The 23,810-nt window shown below is 40.7% G+C and overlaps 1 protein-coding gene across 4 annotated transcripts in view; it reads left to right on the top strand.

Moving 5' to 3' along the window:
• The window catches only part of ash1l (ASH1 like histone lysine methyltransferase), a 45,957-nt gene extending 22,234 nt beyond the window's left edge, over window positions 1-23,723 (top strand). For 3 of the 4 annotated variants that reach the window (XM_088090398.1, XM_042506740.2, XM_088090397.1), the window contains exons 8-27: window positions 276-349; window positions 515-560; window positions 823-931; window positions 2,028-2,234; window positions 2,433-2,579; window positions 6,898-7,006; window positions 7,115-7,264; window positions 8,058-8,125; window positions 8,583-8,749; window positions 8,989-9,141; window positions 9,785-9,839; window positions 11,072-11,204; window positions 13,016-13,288; window positions 14,189-14,275; window positions 14,391-14,481; window positions 15,945-16,083; window positions 16,234-16,406; window positions 16,934-17,100; window positions 18,701-19,187; window positions 21,271-23,723. In XM_088090398.1, coding sequence (XP_087946524.1) covers window positions 276-349; window positions 515-560; window positions 823-931; window positions 2,028-2,234; window positions 2,433-2,579; window positions 6,898-7,006; window positions 7,115-7,264; window positions 8,058-8,125; window positions 8,583-8,749; window positions 8,989-9,141; window positions 9,785-9,839; window positions 11,072-11,204; window positions 13,016-13,288; window positions 14,189-14,275; window positions 14,391-14,481; window positions 15,945-16,083; window positions 16,234-16,406; window positions 16,934-17,100; window positions 18,701-19,187; window positions 21,271-21,362 — 2,927 coding nt within the window. In that variant the 3' untranslated portion in view covers window positions 21,363-23,723. The remainder of the gene's footprint in view (window positions 1-275; window positions 350-514; window positions 561-822; window positions 932-2,027; window positions 2,235-2,432; window positions 2,580-6,897; window positions 7,007-7,114; window positions 7,265-8,057; window positions 8,126-8,582; window positions 8,750-8,988; window positions 9,142-9,784; window positions 9,840-11,071; window positions 11,205-13,015; window positions 13,289-14,188; window positions 14,276-14,390; window positions 14,482-15,944; window positions 16,084-16,233; window positions 16,407-16,933; window positions 17,101-18,700; window positions 19,188-21,270) is intronic. The other variant, XM_042506741.2, reaches the window with a different exon arrangement.
• Window positions 23,724-23,810: the final 87 nt, after the last annotated feature.

The following is a 23,810-nucleotide window of genomic DNA, read 5'->3' as shown; positions in this document are numbered from 1 at the left end:
GTTTCCCCCTGGGCTTCTGGGGTTGCTTATCTAAACTATCCAGTTTATTCAGTAAACCTGTTTCTAGGAACTGGAAGCCTCCGTTTTCAGTCACCACTGGTTTAAATTTTCAGCTATGTCAAAATGAACAGAACAAAATTTAAGAGGTCAAACTTTTCACCAACAGTATCTGAATATGCATGATACATCCGTATGAATGTAAATATGTTCTTTCTTCTCTTACTATTCAATTTTGTCCCCCCTCCCCACACATTTCCCCTTCTTTGTTTATCCAGGGAAGTACCTGAGACAGAAGCGCATTGATTTCCAGTTGCCTTATGACATCCTTTGGCTGTGGAAACACGATCAGGTGATCAGTCATATTGAGCACTAAGTGTTTTTAGGTATTTCCCTTGCTCACAGTAATTTACTGACTGGTAGTTTCAAAAGGCACTGACCCACTGGAGGTCCACATTAAGTATTATTTTCTGTCCATAAACCCCTTCATGTTTACTCTTCTGTTTTTGTTTTTCAGCTTTACAAGAGGCCGGATGTCCCTCTTTATAAAAAGATCAGATCAAGTAAGTATGCAGCTTTGTTCCAGTGATTAAACCAGAATATAAATGAAGCCTGATCAATTTATGTGCCTTCATTTCTTTATTTTACTGTTTATTTTACTGTTTTACTGTTGGCTGCTCTGACTGTTGTAGTCCTTGTCATCAGTTATATGCATTGTTAGTAAAACAGGAACTCAAAATGCTCGATGCTCCAACTGCTGGTCACGCCTCATGAGAGTGTCAGTAACTGTAAATGTTAAAAGGTAACCCCCTGTTTCTGTCACAGATGTCTATGTGGATGTGAAGCCTCTCTCTGGTTATGAAACAACTACATGCAACTGTAAACCTCGTGAAGAATCGACTGAAAAAGGATGCCTGGATGACTGCCTGAATAGGTAAAGACACATCACAGTTTATAGTGGCTGATTTTATGGGTTCCCCATTGGAAGTATAATAATATTTTGAAAATAAGTACTCATATGTTGTTTAGGAATATCATTAAGTTATTTGTTATGTCGCCAGGTGTAAGCCTGCAAGGGATCATGTGTTTGATCATGTTTGTGCGTGAGTGTTTGAGTGTGTTTTTCTGTCCACCCTCAGCTAATCTTGCAAACTTCTGGACCGGTCAGCCCCAATATCTTGTGTGCACATGTATGACTGTGTGGTCAAGGACCTCCTGCGGTTGCAATGATTCACAGTTGTTGAAAAATATATTGTATTTGTCATTGATTGCTGACTCCTCACTCCTCTCAGCCGGTAGGAGCTGTAAGTTTTACTGAAATCTGCTCAGTTGAAAACTTAAGCTTTACCAACAGTTGCAGGCCACATTTTGGTCTTCGTAGTGTCTCAAAAATGAAATCCATAGAGAAGTTCGGTCTCAATCGGAACCAGAGCATCTTCTCATTAATGCCATACCCAATACGTAATGATCCACTAAAGTTAGGCATGATATGAGATGAATTAGTTAATTTTTGTTGTTTTCACTGTCATTTTACTGCAAGGGAGTGTTTTGCCTGCCCGATATATGTGCCATACATATATGTGCCTGCTTATTCACTTATGGAAGAAGCATATAGTTAAATGGATTATTTTCTATTTTATTTGTGGACAGACAAAATTAATAAAAGTCCACTAATGAAAAACATGGATCAAAGATTTGCGGCTGTGTGTTAGTCATTACAAACACATTCATCTTCATAATTACATCCTTAACAGGTAAACTTGATATGCTCTGTGTAATGTTCTGCAGCTCCATCAAAAAAAAGTCAAGGTGTGTTTTTTCACCTTCTGGGATGCGTCTGAAACACGCTATGGTGCGTTCGCTGAAATTACAAGAATTGTCTAGAGTGGCTGCAATCAGCCCGGACGGCTGCCTGGCTGAGATCTACACTCTACTGATTACACTTTTCTAGTTTGCTTATTAAAGAAACAAACATCCTGGTGTTCATGAGACAGCATCACCCTCATTTCACTTTTTAATAATTTCCCCAGGATGAGTTTTGCGGAGTGTTCTCCCAGCACCTGCCCATCTGGCGATAAATGTGACAACCAGCACATCCAGAGACACGAGTGGGTCCAGTGTCTGGAGCGATTCCGTGCTGAAGGCAAGGGCTGGGGTATCCGCACCAAGGAGTCTCTTCGCTCTGGACAGTTTATCATTGAGTACCTGGGCGAGGTGGTCAGCGAACAGGAGTTTAGGTGAGAAAATCAGTTCACGTATTGTTTGGTGGCAGACAAGCCCCGGAAAGTATGTGGATGTCCAAAGATTTAGAATATTCGTCATCGGTCTCTCTGCCTCTTTCACTTTCTCAGTTAAGAGCTTAATTTATCTCGACATGGAAACTAATGAAAACCTCTCTTTTAATGCCCCGCTCCCTCTCTCTTACCATATTTCAGGAGCCGTATGATGGAGCAGTACTTCTCCCACAGTGGCCACTACTGTCTGAACCTGGATAGCGGCATGGTGATCGACAGCTACAGAATGGGCAATGAGGCACGCTTCATAAACCACAGCTGTGAACCCAACTGTGAGATGCAGAAGTGGTGGGTGTCATGACAGCTTTAAACCAGTTCCCTCCTGATGTCCTTGTGGTGCTTTTGGGTTCTCACCAAAGCGCAGATTTGGCTAAGCCTTTTCAGGCACGAACATGAGCAGTTGCCACGAGCCGTTAAGGACAGATAATTGAGCCAGACTTGGCATAAACTGCTTTAGATTGACTGGGATGGCAAAAAAAAAGATTACTGCAGGAAACAAAAAAAAATATAAAATATGAATTTCTCCCATATGGTTCCGGATTTTTTTTCTCAAAGGAGAAAACAGGAAAAGCGATTAGCAGACTAGATATGTACGCTGATGGCTATTTTGATATTTTAAATCCAACATCTGTGTTTATTAGGCTTCTTTTTTTTGCACATTTTAGCTTTTTTTGGTGTTACTGCCACCTGTAGATCAGTGGATTGGTATTGGTATGACTGTGTATTTCAGGCATGTGTGTCCTCATTTGTATGCAAAAGACAAACAAAATGTGAACCAACTCTTAAGAAAAACAGCCCTGTAACAGTACCAAAGGTCAAAAACTCGCCAGGGGACCTTAAAGGACTATCAGACTACATTAAGGAGACAGTGTTGAACAAGTGAAGCTGAGACTCTTGCTGGATTGCTTTAAGAGGAGAGAGTGGGAGAAGCTGATTGGAAAATGTTCCAGCTTGATAATTCAGTATTTTGTTTTCTAAATACTTCCGTCGCTTACGCTTAACGAACTGGAAAATACCAGCCTATTACCTAAATAGTTTCAGTTAATTGCTATCTGCTTGTGTGCCTGATGATTTTGTGTGCTGGGTAATTTCTTACCTACTCTGTGAGAGGCAAACAGAGTATAGTGAAAGTACCAGAATGAAGAGAAAGACATTCAGTGTAGAAATAATCATTTTGGTATGGTATGATCCTAATAGAGACAAGAAAAAAAATCCTGCTACTGCTGTTGTAGTCTCGATTCTTTACTCATGTTATCAGATAACAGGGGTTTTAGTATAAATAACCACATGCTACAATGGATCTTGTAGGTGTAATTGTGGGCTTGTTTGTAGTGGTGTTAGATTTCCCTTTTATGGCAGAAATGCTTAGTTATATTTAGAACTTTCTTGAAGTTGTGTGGATTTATTACAGATATAAACCACCTTAACCCAAGATACGTCTTAGTAACCACAGTGTTATATGTTTGCCAATATTGGGTTTCTTTTGTTTGGGTTATCTTACACGCGCTCTAAAAGGGACACGTGTAGCAGGTGCACTTCATTGTAAATGAGAAAGCTCTGCCTTGAAACCCCAACCTTATTAATGCGGTTGTGTGGTGGTAATCTGATGAGATCACCTCAGTCAGTCTTTGCCAGTGGTCAGAGACCTAAATGGCTTAAAGGCCTTGCACCACGCCAAAACAATTCACTGGTTTCCTGAGGGATTGTTCTCACAGCGTGGCTAAATCCACTGCAGTTGGAGAGCTGGCTGAGCAGGCCTCCCTGTGCCTGACTTCTAAAAGTGAGACCTGCTTGGATTTTTGTTTAGACGTGGTTTGCCTGTATATGGGGAATTTGCAACATGTACCAGCACAGTTTAGAGGGTTTGAATGACTGCGTCTACATGCATACTAAATGTTGAGTTATAATTCCAAATATGGCAATATTATGAAATTTAGGTCATGTGAAATGGATATTTTGTTTCGTGGATATCCTGAATCAGGCCTTAATGTGAATATAGTATTTTCTGATTAAGACATTTCAGATTTGCCGGTATTATTCCGTTTTTGAACGTATATACACCGGCACAACATGATTTAGGCAAGTAGAGCGTGTTTTTGCATCAACATCCCTTATTGTGTTCCCGGACCAACATTGTGTTCAACCAATCACAGCCCTCTGATATCATCAGCGTGCTGCTCCTCTGCACGCTTCCTTCAAAATGATTTTATGCTTCTTCAGAGATCAGCTGAGTTTTCTAAATTTAAGTCGGTTGGTTTTTACAGCAGTCTGTGACACGCGGCCTCTCACCTCTTAGGACCCCGACACACCAACTTACGGTCGGCCATTGGTCAGTTTTGGAGTGTCTGTGAGCGTCTGTCACCCTAGTTTTTCCAGCGTTTCCCGCACTGTGATTCTGCATGTTGAATTTGCATCTAGACTGTGGAGCCCGTTGGTGAGGGAAATGACTCTAATTGGCAGTTCAACCTTGATGGACAAGAAAAGAAACAAAAGTGAGGAAAAAAATAGAGGGTGTGAGATCGAAACAAAGAAGTTTTAAGAAAGATTTAGCTGCAGCTTTAGCTGAAATGACTCGTAATTGTTTGTGTTATTGTTTACAAAATGGTAAATATACTTTGTTCTTTCAACATCAGGTTGTTTTGTGAATGTGCAAACTAGTGTCTTGAATCCATCCCGTCCTTCTTTCGGTTTCCCATTTTGATTGATGATTGCAGACTACCGCGATCTGCTGGTATGGAGAGTTATTTTGCAGAACATGCTGGCCATTGGCAGTAGGCTTTGTGGTGTGTTCTGTCGCAACTTTTTGGTTAAAACAGGCAACGTGAGGCAAAGCAAAGTTGACTTAAGTCGCACTAGTCTGTGATGTCAGTTTGGTGTGTCTGGGCCTTTGGGGTCAGCCCTGTGTGTTGTCACGAATGTGTTGTACACAAACCAACCAGCCAACAGTTTGCAAGGCTAAAGTGGGATGCCAAAACAAAAGCCAACATTTCTGGCCATTTCTGGTACTTATAAACACTTTGAAAGCCTCAAATATCTACAGGTTGTTTGATGTGCACACATTCACAATGGTGGCCTTTTCAAGAAGGTGGTTGAAAGATTTAAAGAGGAAGGCTATGTTTGACTGTCGACATATTCACTGGTGGAAAACTTAAAAAATGTTATGTTTTTTTAAGATATGTTAATGGCTGCAGGTAAACAGGAGTATTAGTGGAATATTCATTTTCATGAGTGAACAGCTTGGTAGAAATATATTCTACCAAGCATATTTTGTGAATGTAAACATATTCCCCATGGACACAAACAACCTCTAAAGAGTCAAATCAAACTGTACCCTCTGCCCTCCAGCACAGACCAGCTCATAATCTAGGACGCTGGTCGGTTCATGTGTGTGCGTGAACTGCTTGTGTGTGTAACGTAGAGTGGCTGGGTTGAAATAAAAGACTCCACAACGATGGAGGATTTTCAGCACAAAGCCTGACGAGTCATCCATCTTGTCACAGAAGAGAGATTACATGGAGCCAGGCCTTAGATACAGCTGTAGTGCCTGAAGACAATGCGCTGAACCAGCTTTTTACCCCTATAGAAGGAATAAATTATCAAGTGGCTGGCAAACAGAATAGCGTGCTTTATTCTTAGAAGAATGGCGAAAAGCTGGAGCACTGCTTCGTTTGGAAAAGGGGAAAACAGGGAGGACGAATTGTTGAGCAGTTGCCAAATGGAGTAAATGAAAACCGGGCCAGTCCTGTTCTCTTTTAGTGCTGATTTTAAAATGCCTTAATTTAATTGTTTTTCTAAGAGGACTAGTGTATCATTGTTTTAAGTCAAGACATAAACTTGACTAAAGGGGATATCATTTTCTTTTACGCCTCTTACACAATGCTTTCCATTTTGTTTCAGACATTTTTTTTTCCTACTACAAGGCCACATTTAAAACAGAATGGCCCTACTAAAAATGGAAATGTCTTTTCTTTGCATTTATAAAAGTCTGCGTGATATGATAACATTGCTAGAACAATTGTCATGTACATGAATTCGTAAAAACAACCGAAAATGCTGTAGTATGCATGCCAGGGGTGTAACTTGGAACACCTGGTGCAAGAGAGACTAAATAGGCAACAGATGTAACAACAGTGACATTTTCACTGGCCTCCATGCTGCTTTCTACTTTTCACTAACTTGTTTTCTGGTGCGTCAGTGATGTTGAATGTCACACACCAGAAAAATTAAAATATAGTAAAAACAGACATCCATCGGGGTGCCCACTTTGCTGCATGTCGTACCCTCTCTCTCCCCCTTTCTCTACATGCTGTCCTATCACAATAAAGGGAAAACCCCCCAAAAAATAATTGTACCCATACGTGTCTGCTGCAGAGATGTGTACATGGCTCTGTTCTACTGGCAATTTCCTATTTTTACCAAGTTTTCCCATGCTTAAAAAACCTGCATAGAAGCACTAATTTGGGAGGAAGAGGGTTATAACCTTAACTGTAAGACCCAGTGACCTCACAGGTCAAAACAACTTCTTCCTTTTTTAACTTCAGTTTGTCATTTTAACAGTTGTTAATACACCTGCTCACTCAACCTCCCTGTGACTTCTCTCTCGTAGGTCGGTGAATGGGGTGTACAGAATAGGCCTCTTTGCTCTCAAGGACATCACCAGCGGCACTGAGCTCACCTACGACTACAACTTCCATTCTTTCAACACAGAAGAGCAGGTGGAGCACCAGCCACGATCTTTAAACTTCTCATAGAATAATAAGTTGCTTTTATTTTCGGCACGACCCTTTTCTCACTTGCTACAACTCATTTCTCTGACTTGACAGCAAGTGTGTAAGTGTGGCTCAGAGAGCTGCCGGGGCATCATCGGAGGGAAGAGCCAGCGTATTAACGGCCTGCCTGGGAAGACGGGAGGGACTCGGCGGCTTGGCCGACTCAAGGAGAAGAGGAAGTCCAAACATCAGCTCAAGAAACGAGTAAGTAATGGACATTTCAGACAATAACTTCTTAATGTTAGATGGCATCAGTGGTGATAAGAATATTAACTCGGGTACTGATCTTTAAGTATGAATTTGAGGTACTTTTACTTTACTTGAGTATTCCCATTTTCTCCACTCATTTCAGGATGAAACATTGTATTTTTTACTAGAATGCATCAGTTTGATTATATTAATTACTATATAGATTCTCATTATTAAGCTACTCAACTTTAAAGTGATAAACACATTAATGCATCACAAATTACATTCCTGTATCATAATATATATGACTCTGAAATGGGCCAAATTCTGCATACTTAGTATTTTTTACTTATGGTACTTTGAAGACATGAATGAAATGAATGCAGGCAACATTTTTTTTGCACTATTGCAACTTTAATTTAGTTCCGCCTTTTATACCATAATATTTTTCTTTTTTTGATTAAAAAAACCCTCTGGCTTAATGTTATACAGCTGAAGCTATAAAAGGGGCATTTTCTTCATTAAATATCAGGTGCAGTGTCTATGTAGGGCAGGAATGTGTCTGTGTCTCAGAGGTACTCTTAGTGGGCCACAAGGTGTCTAAAAAAGTAGCTCAGAATACCTTAAAGGCTGAATGGTTTGACCTAAAATTTACAGTTTATCATGGTATGTTTTAAATAGTTGCTTTCAGCAACATACATCATGGATTTAGGTTGTCAAATTCTGATTGAACTTGGACATAAAAACAAGAGTAAGTACTGTAGTGTCTGCAATTAAGATACTTTAATATATCTTTTTTTATCTTCAGGAGGAAGAGTCAAGCGACAGCAACAAGTTTTACCCTCATCTAATGAAGCCCATGTCCAACAGAGAAAGGTAAACACATTTACAGACAAGCAATACATAAGAGAAACTCTAATTACAGCGATATAATACTGATTGTAACATTATAACAAACACATAATTAATTTGTCTCTCCACATGATACCACATTGCCCTTTTAATTAACAGGTACTAAACAAGTTTATTAGCTTTATTCTTTTGCTGACATTTAACATTTTGCCTGTTGTGAGGGTCCAAGGACAGAGAAATGTCATATGTTGTAAAGGCCTTTCAGGCAGAAAAATCAATCACAGATACAATTGATTTGAATAAAATTTAGTATAAAACATTTGCTAACATTCTGAAGTCAAATAAATGCTATTTTTGCTCTCAATCTCAGTACTTAACAGTAAGATGTAGCGGTATTTGAGAGTCCAAGTGTTGATGTGATGTCAGCATATACAGACACATGCTGTTCTCACACTCCTGTCCTCTCTATCTTCATCATCAGGAACTTTGTGCTGAAGCACCGAGTTTTTCTATTGAGGAACTGGGAGAAGATGAGGGAAAAACAGGAGCTGCTGAAGCGAGAGGGTGAGCGAGAGAGGGACGCCAGCAGCCTGTCTTTGTATACGCGCTGGGGAGGAGTCATCCGTGACGATGGCAACATTAAGTCAGGTGAGTGTTCAGGCTCAAATGTGTTAAGATGAAGTGATGTGATTTTTTTCAGGCTGCAAGATAGCTTGAGTTGCTGCTGTGTTTGTTTTAGTGATAACCATTAACACAACACTGGAATGTGCTTTTAAATGTCAATTTATTTTGTAATTTATTTTTCTAATGTAGCTGTAAACTTAACTGAAACTCAGTTGATCTGACACTAAGTAAAATTGTGTAAAATGCTTGTGCCCCGTTTCTAGATGTGTTCCTGACGCAGTTCTCGGCCCTGCAGACGTCGCGGTCGGTACGCACACGGAGACTCGCCGCCGCTGAGGAAAACACAGAAGTTACACGCACTGCTCGTCTCGCGCACATCTTCAAGGAGATTTGTGACATGATCACCAGCTACAAGGGTTAGTGTCCGTGTTGATGTATAGCACTGGATTATATATATTCACTAGTATCACACTCTCTGTTGTGCTATTCTAAATACTCATAGATAGATAGATAGATTCAGAAAACTTTATTGTCTGTCGTGACAGAAAATCGTCATAGATGTGGTTCAACATACAGTGCAAAACAAACTCAGACAGTAAACATACAGCATGTGTTCCTAAAGAAACAGAATAAATACCCAATACAATAATTGAGACGGGTGCAAAGTGACATAGTGTTAATGTAGTCGTATGGATCATTGCCTTTTATGTAAGATGTTTATGGCAGTGGGGATGAAGGAGTTTTTATGTTTTTCTTGGCCAAGGAGTCTTTATAGTGGCGACTTGAGAGTGGTAGATGGAAAGATTTATGCAGAGGGTGAGTGGGATCTTTTGTAATGTGATTGGCTTTCCTTTCAGCTGCTCGGGTATGAAGTACTGACAATGGAGTTTGGGTTTTACCAGTTCTATTAAATTATCTCATCAGCGTGACCTCTAGTCTGATCTAAGGTCTGATCAAATCTTATCTGTCAGCGCCTCTTATATCTAATATTCACTAAATGATAAAGATCTGTGATTGAAATATGATGACAGGAATGTTAATTTTCTGTCTTTCCCTTAGATTCGGCTGGCCAGACGCTCGCTGCTCCGCTGGTGAACCTGCCATCCAGGAAGAGGTAAGAGTGTGTAAATCTGCTTGTCGTTCGTGGTTCATTCACAATGTTTTGGTGTTTTCCAGACAGCAGTGTTGCTGTGTTATCTGGTCTGTCTGTGTTCAGCACCCACATAGTGTAACAGTTTTATCTCCCGTCACACATTTCAGCCGTGACAGCCTGTGCTGTGATTTTTGTCCAGTATTGATAGTAATCACTTTCTGTCAAAACAATAACAGCTCATTATTTTTCTTTGGCTACATGGTGCTAACACTGTCATGGTCCACCCTCACAGGGCCACCTCTAAACCTGCTGTAGACTCAAGGATTTCTAAGCAGCAAATGTTTTGACGTACTGTTTTTGCACAGACTGATCCAGTTTAGCCTGTTTACAGCAGGTCTATCTCCATTGGATCCTTTAAAAAAACAGTGTTTTTTTCTAATTCCTGAAAAAAACAATTTTGAAGATAGGAGGTTTAGGTGTGCTATATGCACACTTAAGCACCAATTTATTAGTATGCCTGGAGGGTAGGGCTAGGCAATATATTGATATATATCGAAATAGTGATATGAGACTGGATATCGTCTAGGTTTTGGATGTCGTAGTATCACAATTGTTGTCTTTTTCTGGGTTTAAAGGCTGCATTAAAGTGAAGTGATGTAATTTTATGCACTTAAAAGACCATTTAAACTCTATTATTTGCCTTTATTTTTTCCATATTGCCCAGCACTTCTCTATAAGGCAGGCTGCTGCAGTGTTTCCCATACATTGATTTATTTGTAGTAGCCTGCCACAATATCAACGTCAACTGCAATGTATAGATATTTTTTATTTTTTCTGTTATTTAAAATACTTAGTTAATTGTTGAGCTGCATGCAGCATATCGATTCGCTCAGCCCCTTCTTGTGCCTCTTGCGCTTTTTCTCTGTTGAACAGGTAACAGAAAGTTTGCTTGACCAGCAGGGAGTCGGGTAAGCAAAGATGTCAGCTGAGTAGACGGTCCAGGACAATTTAGCGTACACAATGCTGAAAGAGTAAGGCCACATGTGGCCCAGACAACATCCGAAATTCAGTCTGAGCGATCGGATCTCAGGGCGCATTGAGGAAGCGTTGGGTGCATTCACTCCCGTACTTTGAGCTGTCCTCTTGTTATCCTGTCAGCCAGGACGCATGTTAATGCCAGGTGTAAACATGGCATTAAATGTTTTCAGAGCAGATTTGCAGAGACTAATCCTGTTGTTTTTTTGTGCCATCAGGAACAGCCAGTACTATGAGAAGGTGTCTGACCCTCTGGACCTAAGCACCATCGAGAAGCAAATCCTCACCGGCTACTATAAGACCGTTGAAGCGTTCGACACAGACATGCTCAAAGTGTTCCGCAACGCTGAGGTAGGGAGGTCTCCCATATGATCCCCTGCTATTTGTGTCTGTTTCCACACATGATTTCATAGTCCTGTAGGTTGAGAAGCACATGTTACTGGGAGAACTTTGATTTTTAATAGTTTGCCACCAAGAAAGCATTACCCTGGGGTGGGATCTTATTTTACGCATTGAAAATTGGTGTTTTCAGACCAAAACAGTTCTGTATATTCTCCTAGAGGAACTACCCACTGGGGAGCTCCCCTGAGAACCACATACCTTCAGGGGCTTTTTTTCTGTTTGCAAAAGTGCCGACTGGCAGTTGGTATCGCAGTGTCACTTCCAGTTGTGGAAACTGTGTTTTATTTTCCTTATAGCATATATTCTTTGTAAAGCCTCGACTTCAGTTTTGGTCCATTTTTCTGTATTTCATCACAAGCTGTTCACATGGCAAATAGTTTTTTTAATAATTGCAGTGGCTAGTGTTGTGATGGCTGTGTTTGAACAATCAACACACACTTTTTTTTTTCAAGTGTATTTATTGTCTTTTTTAACAAATAAAGTTAAATGATACATTTTAATAAACTCCGACAAGCATCTTCACACATAAGTACAGTATCTAAACAGCACTAAATAATAAAAGATGGTGAGAAAAAGAGAGAGAGAAAGTACACATTCAAATACTGGATACATTGGGTGACATTAACATTACATGATCTTTAATTTCCACTGTCCTGACTGACCAATCAACACACACCTTTGTCTGGATCTGTCATCGTACGCTTACATCATTAAGGTGCATCATCACCTCCTCTGAAATAGGTGCTCAAAACAACTTTGGCTTTCAACAAATTGCGATTGTTTCTAGTTCCTGCAGCTCAGGCACAACAAAAAAGGGGTTTCTTAGTACTATGAAAAAGTTTATTTGGTCCAAAAACGCCTTATCTTACAGGAACTAAATTTAGTCCTTGGTTCCTCGGGTCAAAGCTCAGGTTTAGATCCTGGGTTCTTTTAAAAGATCGTGGTCCTCTGGGAAAGTTTCTACAGTGGAAACGTCCTTTTAGCTGCTGCTGAAGGAGAAACTCACTGCCGACACAGTCATCGTTTGAAAATGATCGCTCTATCAAATGAAATGCTTAATCGATGTTTTAGATCTTCTCTACTTGTCAAGTTTACATCAACAATCAAATGAAAAATCAGTGTGAAGATTGCGTGAAGGCTGCTGCAGTATCCAGTCTTTATCATTTAATAACACTTATCGCAAGAACACTTGTGAGTCTCTGGAGTTTGATCCCAGATTCTCAGAGCCCAATCAATATCAAAAAGCCTCATCAAAATGATCATTCAAGCTGTTACTCTGCAGCTCTAATGCTTTCGTCTTCCCACGCACTCAGTTAATTTCTTTCTTTCCGCCTAGCACACAAACACCTCCCAAATGGGATATAACTTCATGACTGCTGATCCTCGGCGCACACGTTGCAGGCCCTTTTGATTTACATCTGTACAGCCTAGCAGTTTAAACAAGTGCCACTTGAAACCTCTCAGAGGAGCTTACTCTTCCAGTCAGAGAAGTCTGAAGTGGACGTCTAAATTAGATTCACCCTTTGGTCCCAAGACCCTGTTTGCCAGACTGAAAAAAAAAGCGTGAGGGGAATGTGATTTATTGTTAAATTGAGAGCTGTGGTGTGTAGCATTGTCTGTGACATTTTGGCAGCTGGCTCCTGCCTGTTTTTCTGCCTTTTGTGTATCTCCTTATGCTGTTTGAGGATTCTTTTTATGTTTGTTTTGTTTACTCAAAAATAAAGTAGCTGGATTTACAACCCGTCTTGTTCTCCCACCAGAAATATTACGGCAGGAAGTCATCGGTCGGCCGGGATGTGTGTCGGCTGCGTAAGGCCTACTACAGTGCTCGTCATGAAGCTGCTGTTCAGATTGATGAGATCGTGGGCGAGACCGCCAGCGAGGCCGACAGCTCGGATTCGCTGGAGCGTGACCACGGCCACCACCATGGAGGAGGAGGTTCGGGGTCCCACGACAAGGACGATGATGTCATCCGTTGCATCTGTGGAATGTACAAAGACGAAGGCCTGATGATCCAGTGTGAGAAGTGCATGGTAAGAAAAAATGTGTCAAATGTATCACTGAAAAAATAGGGTGAAAATCTATATTCATACAAGGAGAGAAAGATTTTCCATCATTTTTGTCTCACAGGCTGATGGGTTACACCTGTTTTAGTGAGCGCTCTCTCGAGACGCCACCTAACCGAGTAGTACTTAAGCATTCAATCCTCCCGTGTATATTTTCTGTTATTTTTAGAAAACAAAGATGGTTCAGGGTCCCCGCGGATCCTTAACAAGTCTGAAAAGGCTTTGAATTTATCAGTCAAAAAATAAGGCCTTAAATTGTATTAAATGACTTAACCTCTCAAAAGTCTGAAAAATGCTCAGACATGGGAGGTAAGATTTTATCTTTTTTAAGTCTTAAATAATAGGTAACATCTATTTTTTTTGATAGATAATTTAATAAATTCATTTTCTGAAACTCATCATAATGGAAATCCAAATAGTGGAATCTCGTATGCAGCTTGAGAGACACAAAATCACCCAGAAATGCCAAATATTTCCCATTTCTCTCTAAACTAAATAGATACTTTTATGATGATAGAGTATGTTTATTGTCTTCCATGTGTTCTCCAAAAAGGCTGTTTTTTTGACATAGCAAATTTAACTTTGTCTTTTCAAAAGTCATGTTTTATGTTACAATAAACATTTGGGCAAAATAAAATGATCCCTCTTTAGTTTTTATTAGAAAATTAAACTCATTTCTGAGCATCATCAAAAAGTCCTTAAAAGTCTTCAGTTTACCTTGCCTTAAACCACAGGATCCCTGGGAGGGTTACAAATATTGATTGAAACTACTGCAATGAGTCACTGTTGAAACCAGCTGGAGAGTAATTGTTTCAACTATCCATTTTTTCTTCTATCTGTTTTTTCTTCCTTTTTTTGTCACTGTAGGTGTGGCAGCACTTTGACTGCATGCGGCTTGAGACTGAGGTAGAGCACTACCTGTGTGAGCAGTGTGACCCTCGACCTATTGACAAGGTACGTATGTCCACCCGAAACAGCCGTGAATACTGAACCATAGTCCCAGTCTGGGCTTAAATTATCATCAACCTCTTCCATCTGATCTCACCCGTATGTGTAATTTTTGTTACAGGAAGTTCCCATGATACCCCAGCCTAGCTACGCCCAGGCAGGCTCTGTCTACTACATCTGCCTCCTTAGAGACGACCTGCTGCTACATCAAGGTATCGAAACAATAAAATCCGACGGTCATGAGCTCATAAATGCTAAGAAAGGCCCAGTCCCTGAAGTCCTCTGAAAAGCTTGTTTTCGCTTACCCTCCGTGGTTTAAAATCTCACTTTGCTGCAGTTATTTAGAAGTGTACGTCAGGATAATCTCACATCACTGTCGATGTGGTTATGGGTGGAGCAGAGCACACGTCTGACCACACAAAACCACACCTATCAGAGATCCTCGAAGTGATCAGAGCTGAAACTCACTTGAAACTTTCAGTCAAAGAGAGACTGAGTTACAGCTTGATGTTAAAGGCACCCTGACAAGTTTTCTACATATAAAAACCTGTTCCCACTGGACAAAAAACACCCACTAAAATCTGTTTTTTGTCTTAAGTGGGAAAAGATATAATCTGTATTCATTTGCGAGACAAATGACTCTGCAGGGGTCGTGGGTATTTATCGGCTCCAGCTCCCATTGGCTCTGATCAGCAGTGATGTTGAACGTGAAATCCGGGCAGACGCCCTAATTTGCTGTGATTTTCGCCGCACCTGTCACTAATTTTTGCGACTCTCTGAATAACGTAAGCCACAAATCTCATCCATTTCTGTCCAAGCAGCACTCAAACAATGCTCCAAACTTGCGGAGTTTGAAAGAAAGACTTGATAAGTAACGGATATTAAAAAGAAGTAACCACTGTAACCTTCTGACTGGCCTTCATGCAGTTTTTTAAAAATAGTTTTCTGACCCTGTTTTTAGGTGCTTTAGATGACACAAACAAACCCAAAAAAGAAAAGGCGTACTGTAAGCCAGGCATGTCCAAAGTGTGGCTCGGGGGCAAATCGTTGCTTGTATCCTTTAGGTTTTTACAAAAGTGTTAAATGCATTTTCTTCCTCGTTAAAACATCCGCAAAAGTTCTGTTTTTAAATACTCAAAATCCTGCAACCTTTGCATCCCTGTTTTATAGCTCGCTTCCTGCTTTTCGGATATATTTCTGTATTTCTTGGCGCATATAATCCACCTGTTGATGAGTGGAATAGTGTGAAACACTTGGCAGGACCGTGGATCGCATCACCCACACAAAGCAATACACAATGTGCGTGAGCCAGACAAAACAGGCGCCCGTTCATTTAAAAAAAAAAAAAAAAAGCTCCATGTGTTACTATTACAGGCTCTGTTTATTTCAAATTAGTCAAGGTCATTTAAATGAATTTTATTATTTCCAAGCTTATTGTGGGAAAACAACAGGCCACATCAGGTTTGAAGTGAATCTTATGTTGCCTTTGTGATCTTTTTGCCTTAAAGTTACGACTTGCCAAAATTTAGTCGTCTCCCAGATTTGGGTAAAGAAGTGTCACTGCACTGAGGTGTTGTTCTCTACCTGTCAGCTGACTTTAGTATCACGCAGGCGGTTTCTTGTAAAATGTCACCATTGTAGACAAGTAACCTGTCAGTGTCTGTCTCATGCGCAGGTGACTGTGTGTATCTGATGAGAGACAGCAGACGCACACCCGAGGGCCAGCCTGTCAGGCAGTCTTACCGTCTCCTGTCTCACGTCAATCGAGACAAACTCGACATCTTCCGAATTGAGAAACTCTGGAAGAATGAAAAGTAAGTTAGTCAGACGTGTTTTGAACAATATTGACAATACGCACCAGTGAGAGTAAACACGGTCTTTATTACACATGATTGCTGTGCTCATCTCGATGCACTACGTTGATTCATTTGCTGGCTTTTTCTGTATCCTCTCAAACTCAAAAGGGGTGAGAGGTTTGCCTTTGGCCACCACTACTTCCGTCCTCACGAGACGCATCACTCTCCATCGCGGCGGTTTTACCAGAACGAGTTATTCCGCATGCCGCTCTACGAGATCATCCCCCTGGAGGCAGTGGTGGCAACCTGCTGCGTCCTGGATCTATACACTTACTGCAAGGGTGAGGGGTGAACTCACATACGCAGACTCACATATGATGAGGTTTTTTTTTTGCTTTGGGATCTGTGTAACGAGTATAGATTTGAGCAAAAGTCTCAAAGGTCCTATTTATCTCTTCAGGTGTTTGCATGATCCTACATGCTAAGTTTATAGTCATAGAAATGTTTCTTTCTTTGTCTCGTTTGATTGGCCAGGTATTTTCCAGATTTATTACCGTATTCAAAGTGTTCATGTCTGAGTCTTAGTAGGAGGAATTTCGCTGTCTTATTTGTATGCTTGTGTAAACTGGGAAAGAAAAGTGTGCTTGTTTCAGGTGTGAGTGTGTAAAAATATAAATATGAAGCAGGATGGTGCTGATAAATGGAGTTTAATAATCTCATTTTTGCTTAGTTCTGTCCTCTGACACCAGAATATGTCTACAAAATACAAGTTTACAATTATTTATAAATATAATTATCAATTATAACATAAAATTTAACATAAATTCCAGCAGTTCCCGGCTAATACAAAGTGTGTTCCTCCCTGCAGGACGGCCAAAGAATGTAAAAGAGCAGGATGTGTACATCTGTGATTACCGCTTGGACAAGTCGGCTCACCTGTTCTACAAGATCCATCGCAACCGCTACCCCGTCTGCACCAAGCCATACGCCTTCAACCACTTCCCCAAGCGGCTTGCACCCAAAAGAGACTTCTCGGTGAGAGTGAGGGGGGTGTGGCTGCCGTGCTGGGATCTGTTACTGATTTATAAACACCCGACAGTTATTTTAAGAGCGGAGGTAATATTACAGCCCGGGGCACATTCTGCCTCGCCACTGCGTTTAAGCAGCTTGCAGCACGATCGCAGGTGACTGTGGGGCTAACCTGAAACAAATGAGCTTTTTGTTTGCAGTAAACCACATCCAAATATTATATTCCTTCATGCACTATTTAGTTGACTTGAGGGGTGATGACAGCATCCCATGCAACTTAAACCAAATACTTAAAGCAGTTATTCTTCACTGCAAAGCTTCAAACCAAAAAGTGATTTTCTCCGAGAAGTGATGGAATTTCACAATCTCATTTTACAGGCTTGGAAAAGTCCTGGTGTTAGTAAAAAAAATGATTGAATGCTTTGGAAAAGTCCTAAAGTTTTTTTGTGTGTAATGAAATCGTTGCAGTAATCTTCCACGGAAAGCCGTCCACGTAACGTACCACAACGGCACATTTATTTTCTGTAGCTGTCGAAGTAACGTAGCTCTGCTATGTGTCGACGTGTGACATTTTGTTTGCCATCACGTACGTTTCATCATGTTTCATCTCTCCATTTAATCTTTTTTCCTTACTGGCCAGCTGAATAATGCGTGAGGAGGGTTTGAACGTCATGTGTCTGAATATTTCAGGGCTAGTGGAGCAGGGAAAAAAAACTGTATGGGTTCTTGAAAAATGGTGGAAAAGCTTTAAAATTTTGTCCCCGGAAATGTGCGAAATGTGTTTTTTATCTTAATGTTTTTGAGTTCTGTTAAGTTTTGTTTTTATTGAAGACCAGGTGGGTTTTCACTCCGTATAGTCTCACATAGCTAGGCCACGCTTTGTTAAATTTCTGTGCTGTGTCCGGCTGAATCTGTCATAATTCCACACTAAGTGAAAAAACGCTCTGGGTTGTTTGTGTTTCTTTGAACCAATTACAACCATCTTTGGCGGCACTAAGCTCAGGATGCAGCAACAGTGCAAAATATTGTCAGGAGGGAACATTTGTACATTTGAACGCTGGCATTAAAATATGATGCGATACAATATGATGCTAAACGATATACTTTATTGTCCTTGCAGGGAAATATGTCTTGAACTCAGATGGTGTGTTCATAAATGCCTTCACAGTCACAGTAAAACAAACTACATTTGAAGTTTCTTTTATTGTGAGTGTGAAAACATTAAAAGGGCAAAATCCCAGAAAAAGACAGCAGTTAGGTTGCTAGTTTGAAGGTTGTTGTTTCTTCAAGCGCAGAGCTAAAATGAAGCGTTGAGATTAGTTTGGCTGTGAGGGAGAAGTTTCATGTAGCGACAGGGATTTTGAAAATGAATAGTTAATGCCAGAAACAGGCAGGCTTACACAGTTTACGTCTTTTGAGTCAGACTACACAGCATTTAATAAGTTCAGGTCTTGCTTAGGTAAATGTCACAGAAACTTCAATTAAGATGACTTTCCAAAACTTCTCTAATGATTTCTGAACTGATTTTATTGTCCATTTAAAAGTAATTTAAGTCAAACTCAAATAAGTATCTGCAAAGCCCCGTCTGATTGTGACTTTTTTGCAGCCTCACTACGTCCCTGACAACTACAAGAGGAACGGGGGCCGTTCTGCCTGGAAGAGCGAACGACCCAAAGGAGCCGGAGGCTGCGAGGACGACGCCTCTTCCTGCGACCGGGGTGATGACTTCCCACCTGAGGCTGAAGACGGGAGAGGAGAGGACGATGACATGGACATGAATCCAGACGATGTTGAACTTCTTACAGCCAAGCCCAAAAGAGCGGAACGGGCAGGGGAGGGAGACGATGAGGAGGAGGAGGAGGAGGAGGAGGAGGAAGGGCGGGAGTCTGAGGAGCGCAAGGAGCTGGAGGACAATTCCGCAGAGAGGATAGGAGAGATGCTGGAACTGCCGTCGTCCTCGGCCTCCTCGCCGCTGCACCACCCGGTGCTAGGCAGGCGGGAGGCTCAGAGGGAACGGCTCAACAAAATTCTGCTGGATCTGCTGCACAGAACGCCCAACAAGAATGGTGAGGGACCGGGAACAAAGCAGGGGGGTAGGTCAACAGATAACTTAGGGATAAAATTTCATGCCTCATTTTTGTGTGATTTCTGAATGCTTAAGTTCAAAGAGCAAAAAACTGTCCATTAGAGGGAGAGCGGGCGCGAAGACAAAGCAAAGTCTGCAGCTCGAAATTCAGCTGTTATTCATTTTTATGTTAAACTCTTTAAAGCATTCATCTAACAGATGGGAACCTCCGTTATCAGATCTGCTGCTTTGTCTCAGTCGCTTCCTCCCATGCAGTGTTTCAGTCTGTTGTGTTATTGCTTCAATCTGCTGCGGACAGCTTTATGAAAACGTTTCTGGATCTAGACCAACTTTTAACAACCATTCAGTAGCCATTCTCGCTGTATTTTTCTGAAAGACCAAAACCAACCAGTGAATTGATCCTGCTAACGAATGTTGCTGGTTTAGCCAAAACCTGATACAGCTCCTCTATGCAATGGACCCAAGTTGCTGTCCAAAGATACAGTTGGTATTTAAGGACACGCCTACAAAACATCGCATCCTTTTACACTGAGGGGAAAACAAAACGTCCACATCAAGGAAACTTAAAGTCCGGGTAAAGTGATAATTAAAATGTGTTTTGAGTAAAAACCTGACCAAATTTGAATGACCAAAAAAAATTGCCAAGTATGTAAATAAGGTCTCAAAATCATGAAAAAATGCACAGTATTCTCTGATCGGAAATGTTGGGGCCGTGTCTGCTGGAGGAGCGGAGGCCACGCCCAATCCTGGGACTACGCTAATGATGCTTTTCACTTTTATACTGCTACATTGTCAGGGGCGGGGTTATAATGAGCGTAGCTCCATTGAAAACAGGAAAATAATGAAAAAACAGTCAACCGTCTAACTCCACAGTTCAGTATAGTAAAGGGTCTTTCTAACATGTTTTCAACTATCAGTTTCCAACAGTTATAATGTGTTTAAATCTCTGAATTCACTTTACCCGGACTTCAATAAAACAGTTAAAGGGTCATTTTCAATCTGTACCCTATTGTCCTATGCTTTGTGTCTTAGTGACTAAAGGGAACAACAGTTTTTAAAATCGGTCTTGTACTGAGCGAGAGAAATAACCAGGCAGCAATGTAAATACTCAGGGCACGCTCACACCATCAATTTACGTCCACTAAAATTGCTTGTTTTAGCTACCAACATGCTCAGATTGTTATCGAAATGTCTGACAAAAGATAAACCTTTTCGGTAAAGTGGAAGAACGTTTTTTTAAAACCAGAAAACAACCCGTAAATAGCTATCGTCAAACCCGCTCAAAGTTGACAGAAACAAATAAAACTCACAGAAACTAGCTTGCTTTGTTTTTCCACTGTATCCACTGCTCCGCTCTATAAACGCTATAATTGCTGTTTATTTAAATTGAGTCTGGTGGGTTTGGCGATAGCGATTTCCCGTCTGTTGTAGGTTGAACAAAAACGATCTAACAATTTACCAAAACAGTAGATTGTTTGGCCACTGTTACATCACAGTGTTAATGGTTGAAGGGTACTGGTGTTACAGTAGTACTGGTGTTACAGTAGTACTGGTGTTACAGTAGTACTGATGTTACAGTAGTACTGGTGTTACAGTACACTTTAAGACTTATACCTTCAGGATGAAGGAGTAGGCTTGGGGCCGAGTACCTCCAGCAGGGAAGTGGAAGTCAGAAAGTATGAGGTACAGATTGTCACATTGTTGGTTTTGGTCTTTTTATTCGATTTGTCGAAAATAACAAAAATGTAGAATATTGCCGGTCTAGAGCAGCTTCACAGTAAAATCTTTCCAAGAGTAAAGCAGCTGCTGGAAGCGTTTTTTGATAAAGCCTGGTTACGAAACAATTCAAGTTTGACTTTTTATATGTGGATTAAGAGGAAAAGCAACAAAAAAGGACAGAGGAGAATTTGCTGACACCTGAACACACCTGTCAAAAGACATTTTTTGGACGCCAACTCTGTCAAGAGTTTGAGTTTGAGCACTTTGAAGCTTGATGCATCAGAAACAGCTGCCACCTTTGCTTACCTTTGTCGTGTCTCTGATATGACCCCCTGTGTGTCAGCTGTTTGTCCCTCTCTCTTTGTGTACAGCCATAGACGTCTCTTATCTCCTGGAGGAGGGCGCAGGGCGGCGGCTACGGCGACGGACGCTCGGATTCGGCGATTTCGTAGGCAGAAAATAACGTTGCTGCGTGCCTGTCAAGCACACTGCCTTTCACTTTAGTGAGGCAGAACATGGAGAGACAGCGAGAAGGGGAAACGCAGCATTGTTCCGACCATTAAAGGACCACAATGCGTCCCCGGGGGCCTCTTCCAGTTTACCTCTTCCAAGACTGTAATCCTGAGAGGGTGGAGGGGGTTCGGAAGCGCTGACTCCGTGGCAATTTCAGCTTTTCAAGAGTTCTCAAGGAGCACGAAGAGAGAGCTGACCCAGACTTCTTGCTTATTTAAGTAGTATGATGCAAAACCTTTTTTTTTTTTTTTTTTGAAAGAATGAACATAGGAGAAATAACCCATGCACTTAAATGCATTGAATATTACAGACATGGGTGGAGGAATTCCCCTACCAAGCATCAGAAACAAGTGGTACTGAATAGATGGATAGAAGGAGGGATCAGTCAGTGACGGTGTGAATGCTGGAGAACTGGTCCCCCTAGTGGGACCTAGCTGCAATGACAAAATATTTCAGATGAGAGAGCATCAGCATTGAGGGGGGAGGGAATTGCATAGGAGAAATGTCGGTTGAGCAGTGTGCTCAGATGCTGCTCATTAGAAAGAGAGAACGAGAGCGGTGAACTGCACTTTTGGTACCATGGATATTGTGAAGCTCTGTGTAATGTATCTATAACAAAAAACACACTAACACTCACAGTATTGGATGATGCAGTCTGAAAAAAAAAAGTTAAAAAGTCTATTATCTTTTTCCTGTTATACTGTAGTAACTCATTTAGGAACAGACGAGGCCGGGGTGTGTGTTTTGTTTTTAACGGGCGGGGGAGGGAGTGTGCGCTTGTGTCAGTCAAAGTGTCTTGTTGAGGTTTTTGATTTTTTTTTTGTTTTTTTTCTCGCGAGGCAGTCAGCTTTGCAACCCTCTTTTTTGAAGTAACATGATTCACCAGCTTAACTAAAATCAGGCATTTCGGGAGGACACCGGCTTCAACTGTAACGCCTTACACAGCCGTGCTCTCCGACTGCCTTGTGTGCGAGTGTGTGCGTGCGTACACACTTTATCGTGTGTCTGTACTCTGCCAGATTTCTTGAAGATATACCTTTTTAAAAAAAAAAACGAAAAAAAAAATTAAGGGCTCGATGGCAATTAACAGTTTTAAGAAAACTATGGAAAACAATACTTAACATAAAATGTATCGTGATGGTCATATTTTCTTATATTCTGTGAGACGGGTGGGGCGGTGTATACTGTATATTGGGAGGGGTGGGGTGGGGACTTGAGATGTTTTTTTGTCTTAAGACTTTGTTCCTGATTGCCATGGAGAATGTTTTAAAAAGAAATTGTGATATTTGATGAGATTTCTTCTTTTTTTTTTTTTTTTCGTCCCCCAAATGCCTCTGCTAAAAAGGGACAGCCTGCAACGTCCCAGTGCGGTTAACTGACAGAGACGTGGCGAGAATGAGACACTGATGGAGGGAGAGACGAGAGCGGAACGGGAAGCTGTACAGTGCCAAGTTATGTAAATATACACACTTTACATTGAGGAGTGTCTCCAAAAGCAATATCTTGAAAAAATGGATTTTGTTTATTATTGTACTGTACAGGACTCAGCCCTAAATGTATTATTATAATAATGATAATATTATAATTTCTTCCGTTTGTATTACTATAATGAAGACACTTAAGCTCGGAGGAAAAATGATTTTTTTAATGTCCAGAAAATCTCCAGAAAAGTAACTGTCCTGACGACATAAAAACTGAGTTTTCGTTGCCTATAAATGAAATTCATCTATGTACTGCATGAGCGAGAAGAATGTCAAACGGACACAGAAGGCATTGGGACAAGACAGTGACTCAGCAACGACACCTTTGTCACTGAATATTGTTAATAATATTACTTTTAAAGGAGAAATGTACTCCTTGTTTTTTGCTGCAAAGTGTTGAACACTAAAAAAACAAACCAACATAAAAATGTTATGATATTTTTAAAAACGGTGGCAGAAACAAAAGTAAAGCTGTCAGCCCAGTATCATGTTATTATGTTTTGTTTTTTCTTTCAAATAGGAAAACGGTTCCGTTTTGTGATAGCAGTCATTGTATGATGCTTGTACTTGTATTTGTGTGTTTTTGTGTGATTCGTTTAGTTATTTTTAGACAATCACAAAATAAGATGCAAGCATTGTAAATGGCAGACTGGCGGACATTTTGTGATGTGTACAGTTTGTCAAAAAAACTTCTTCCACTCGTTAAAAGTTTGTAATTATGATTCTTAAGTCATGAAAAATGCTGTTGGTTTTTACTTTTTGTTTTATATTTGTTTTTGGTTTTTTTTGTTTGTTTTTTTAATAAAAAGCACTACATTATTGTGAATATACTTTACGTTGTTGTGCTTTTAATATTTAAAAAAATGTAACATGTTAATATTAATACTTTTAACTTGGTTAACATGGTTTGCTGTGGT

The sequence above is a fragment of the Plectropomus leopardus genome, chromosome 17 (assembly GCF_026936395.1).
Source record: "Plectropomus leopardus strain MGB_pleo_1.0 chromosome 17, ASM2693639v1, whole genome shotgun sequence".
NCBI classification, from domain to species: domain Eukaryota; kingdom Metazoa; phylum Chordata; class Actinopteri; order Perciformes; family Serranidae; genus Plectropomus; species Plectropomus leopardus.
The sequence above is the reverse complement of the archived record's forward strand: the minus strand, read 5'-3'. Positions and strand labels throughout refer to the sequence as shown.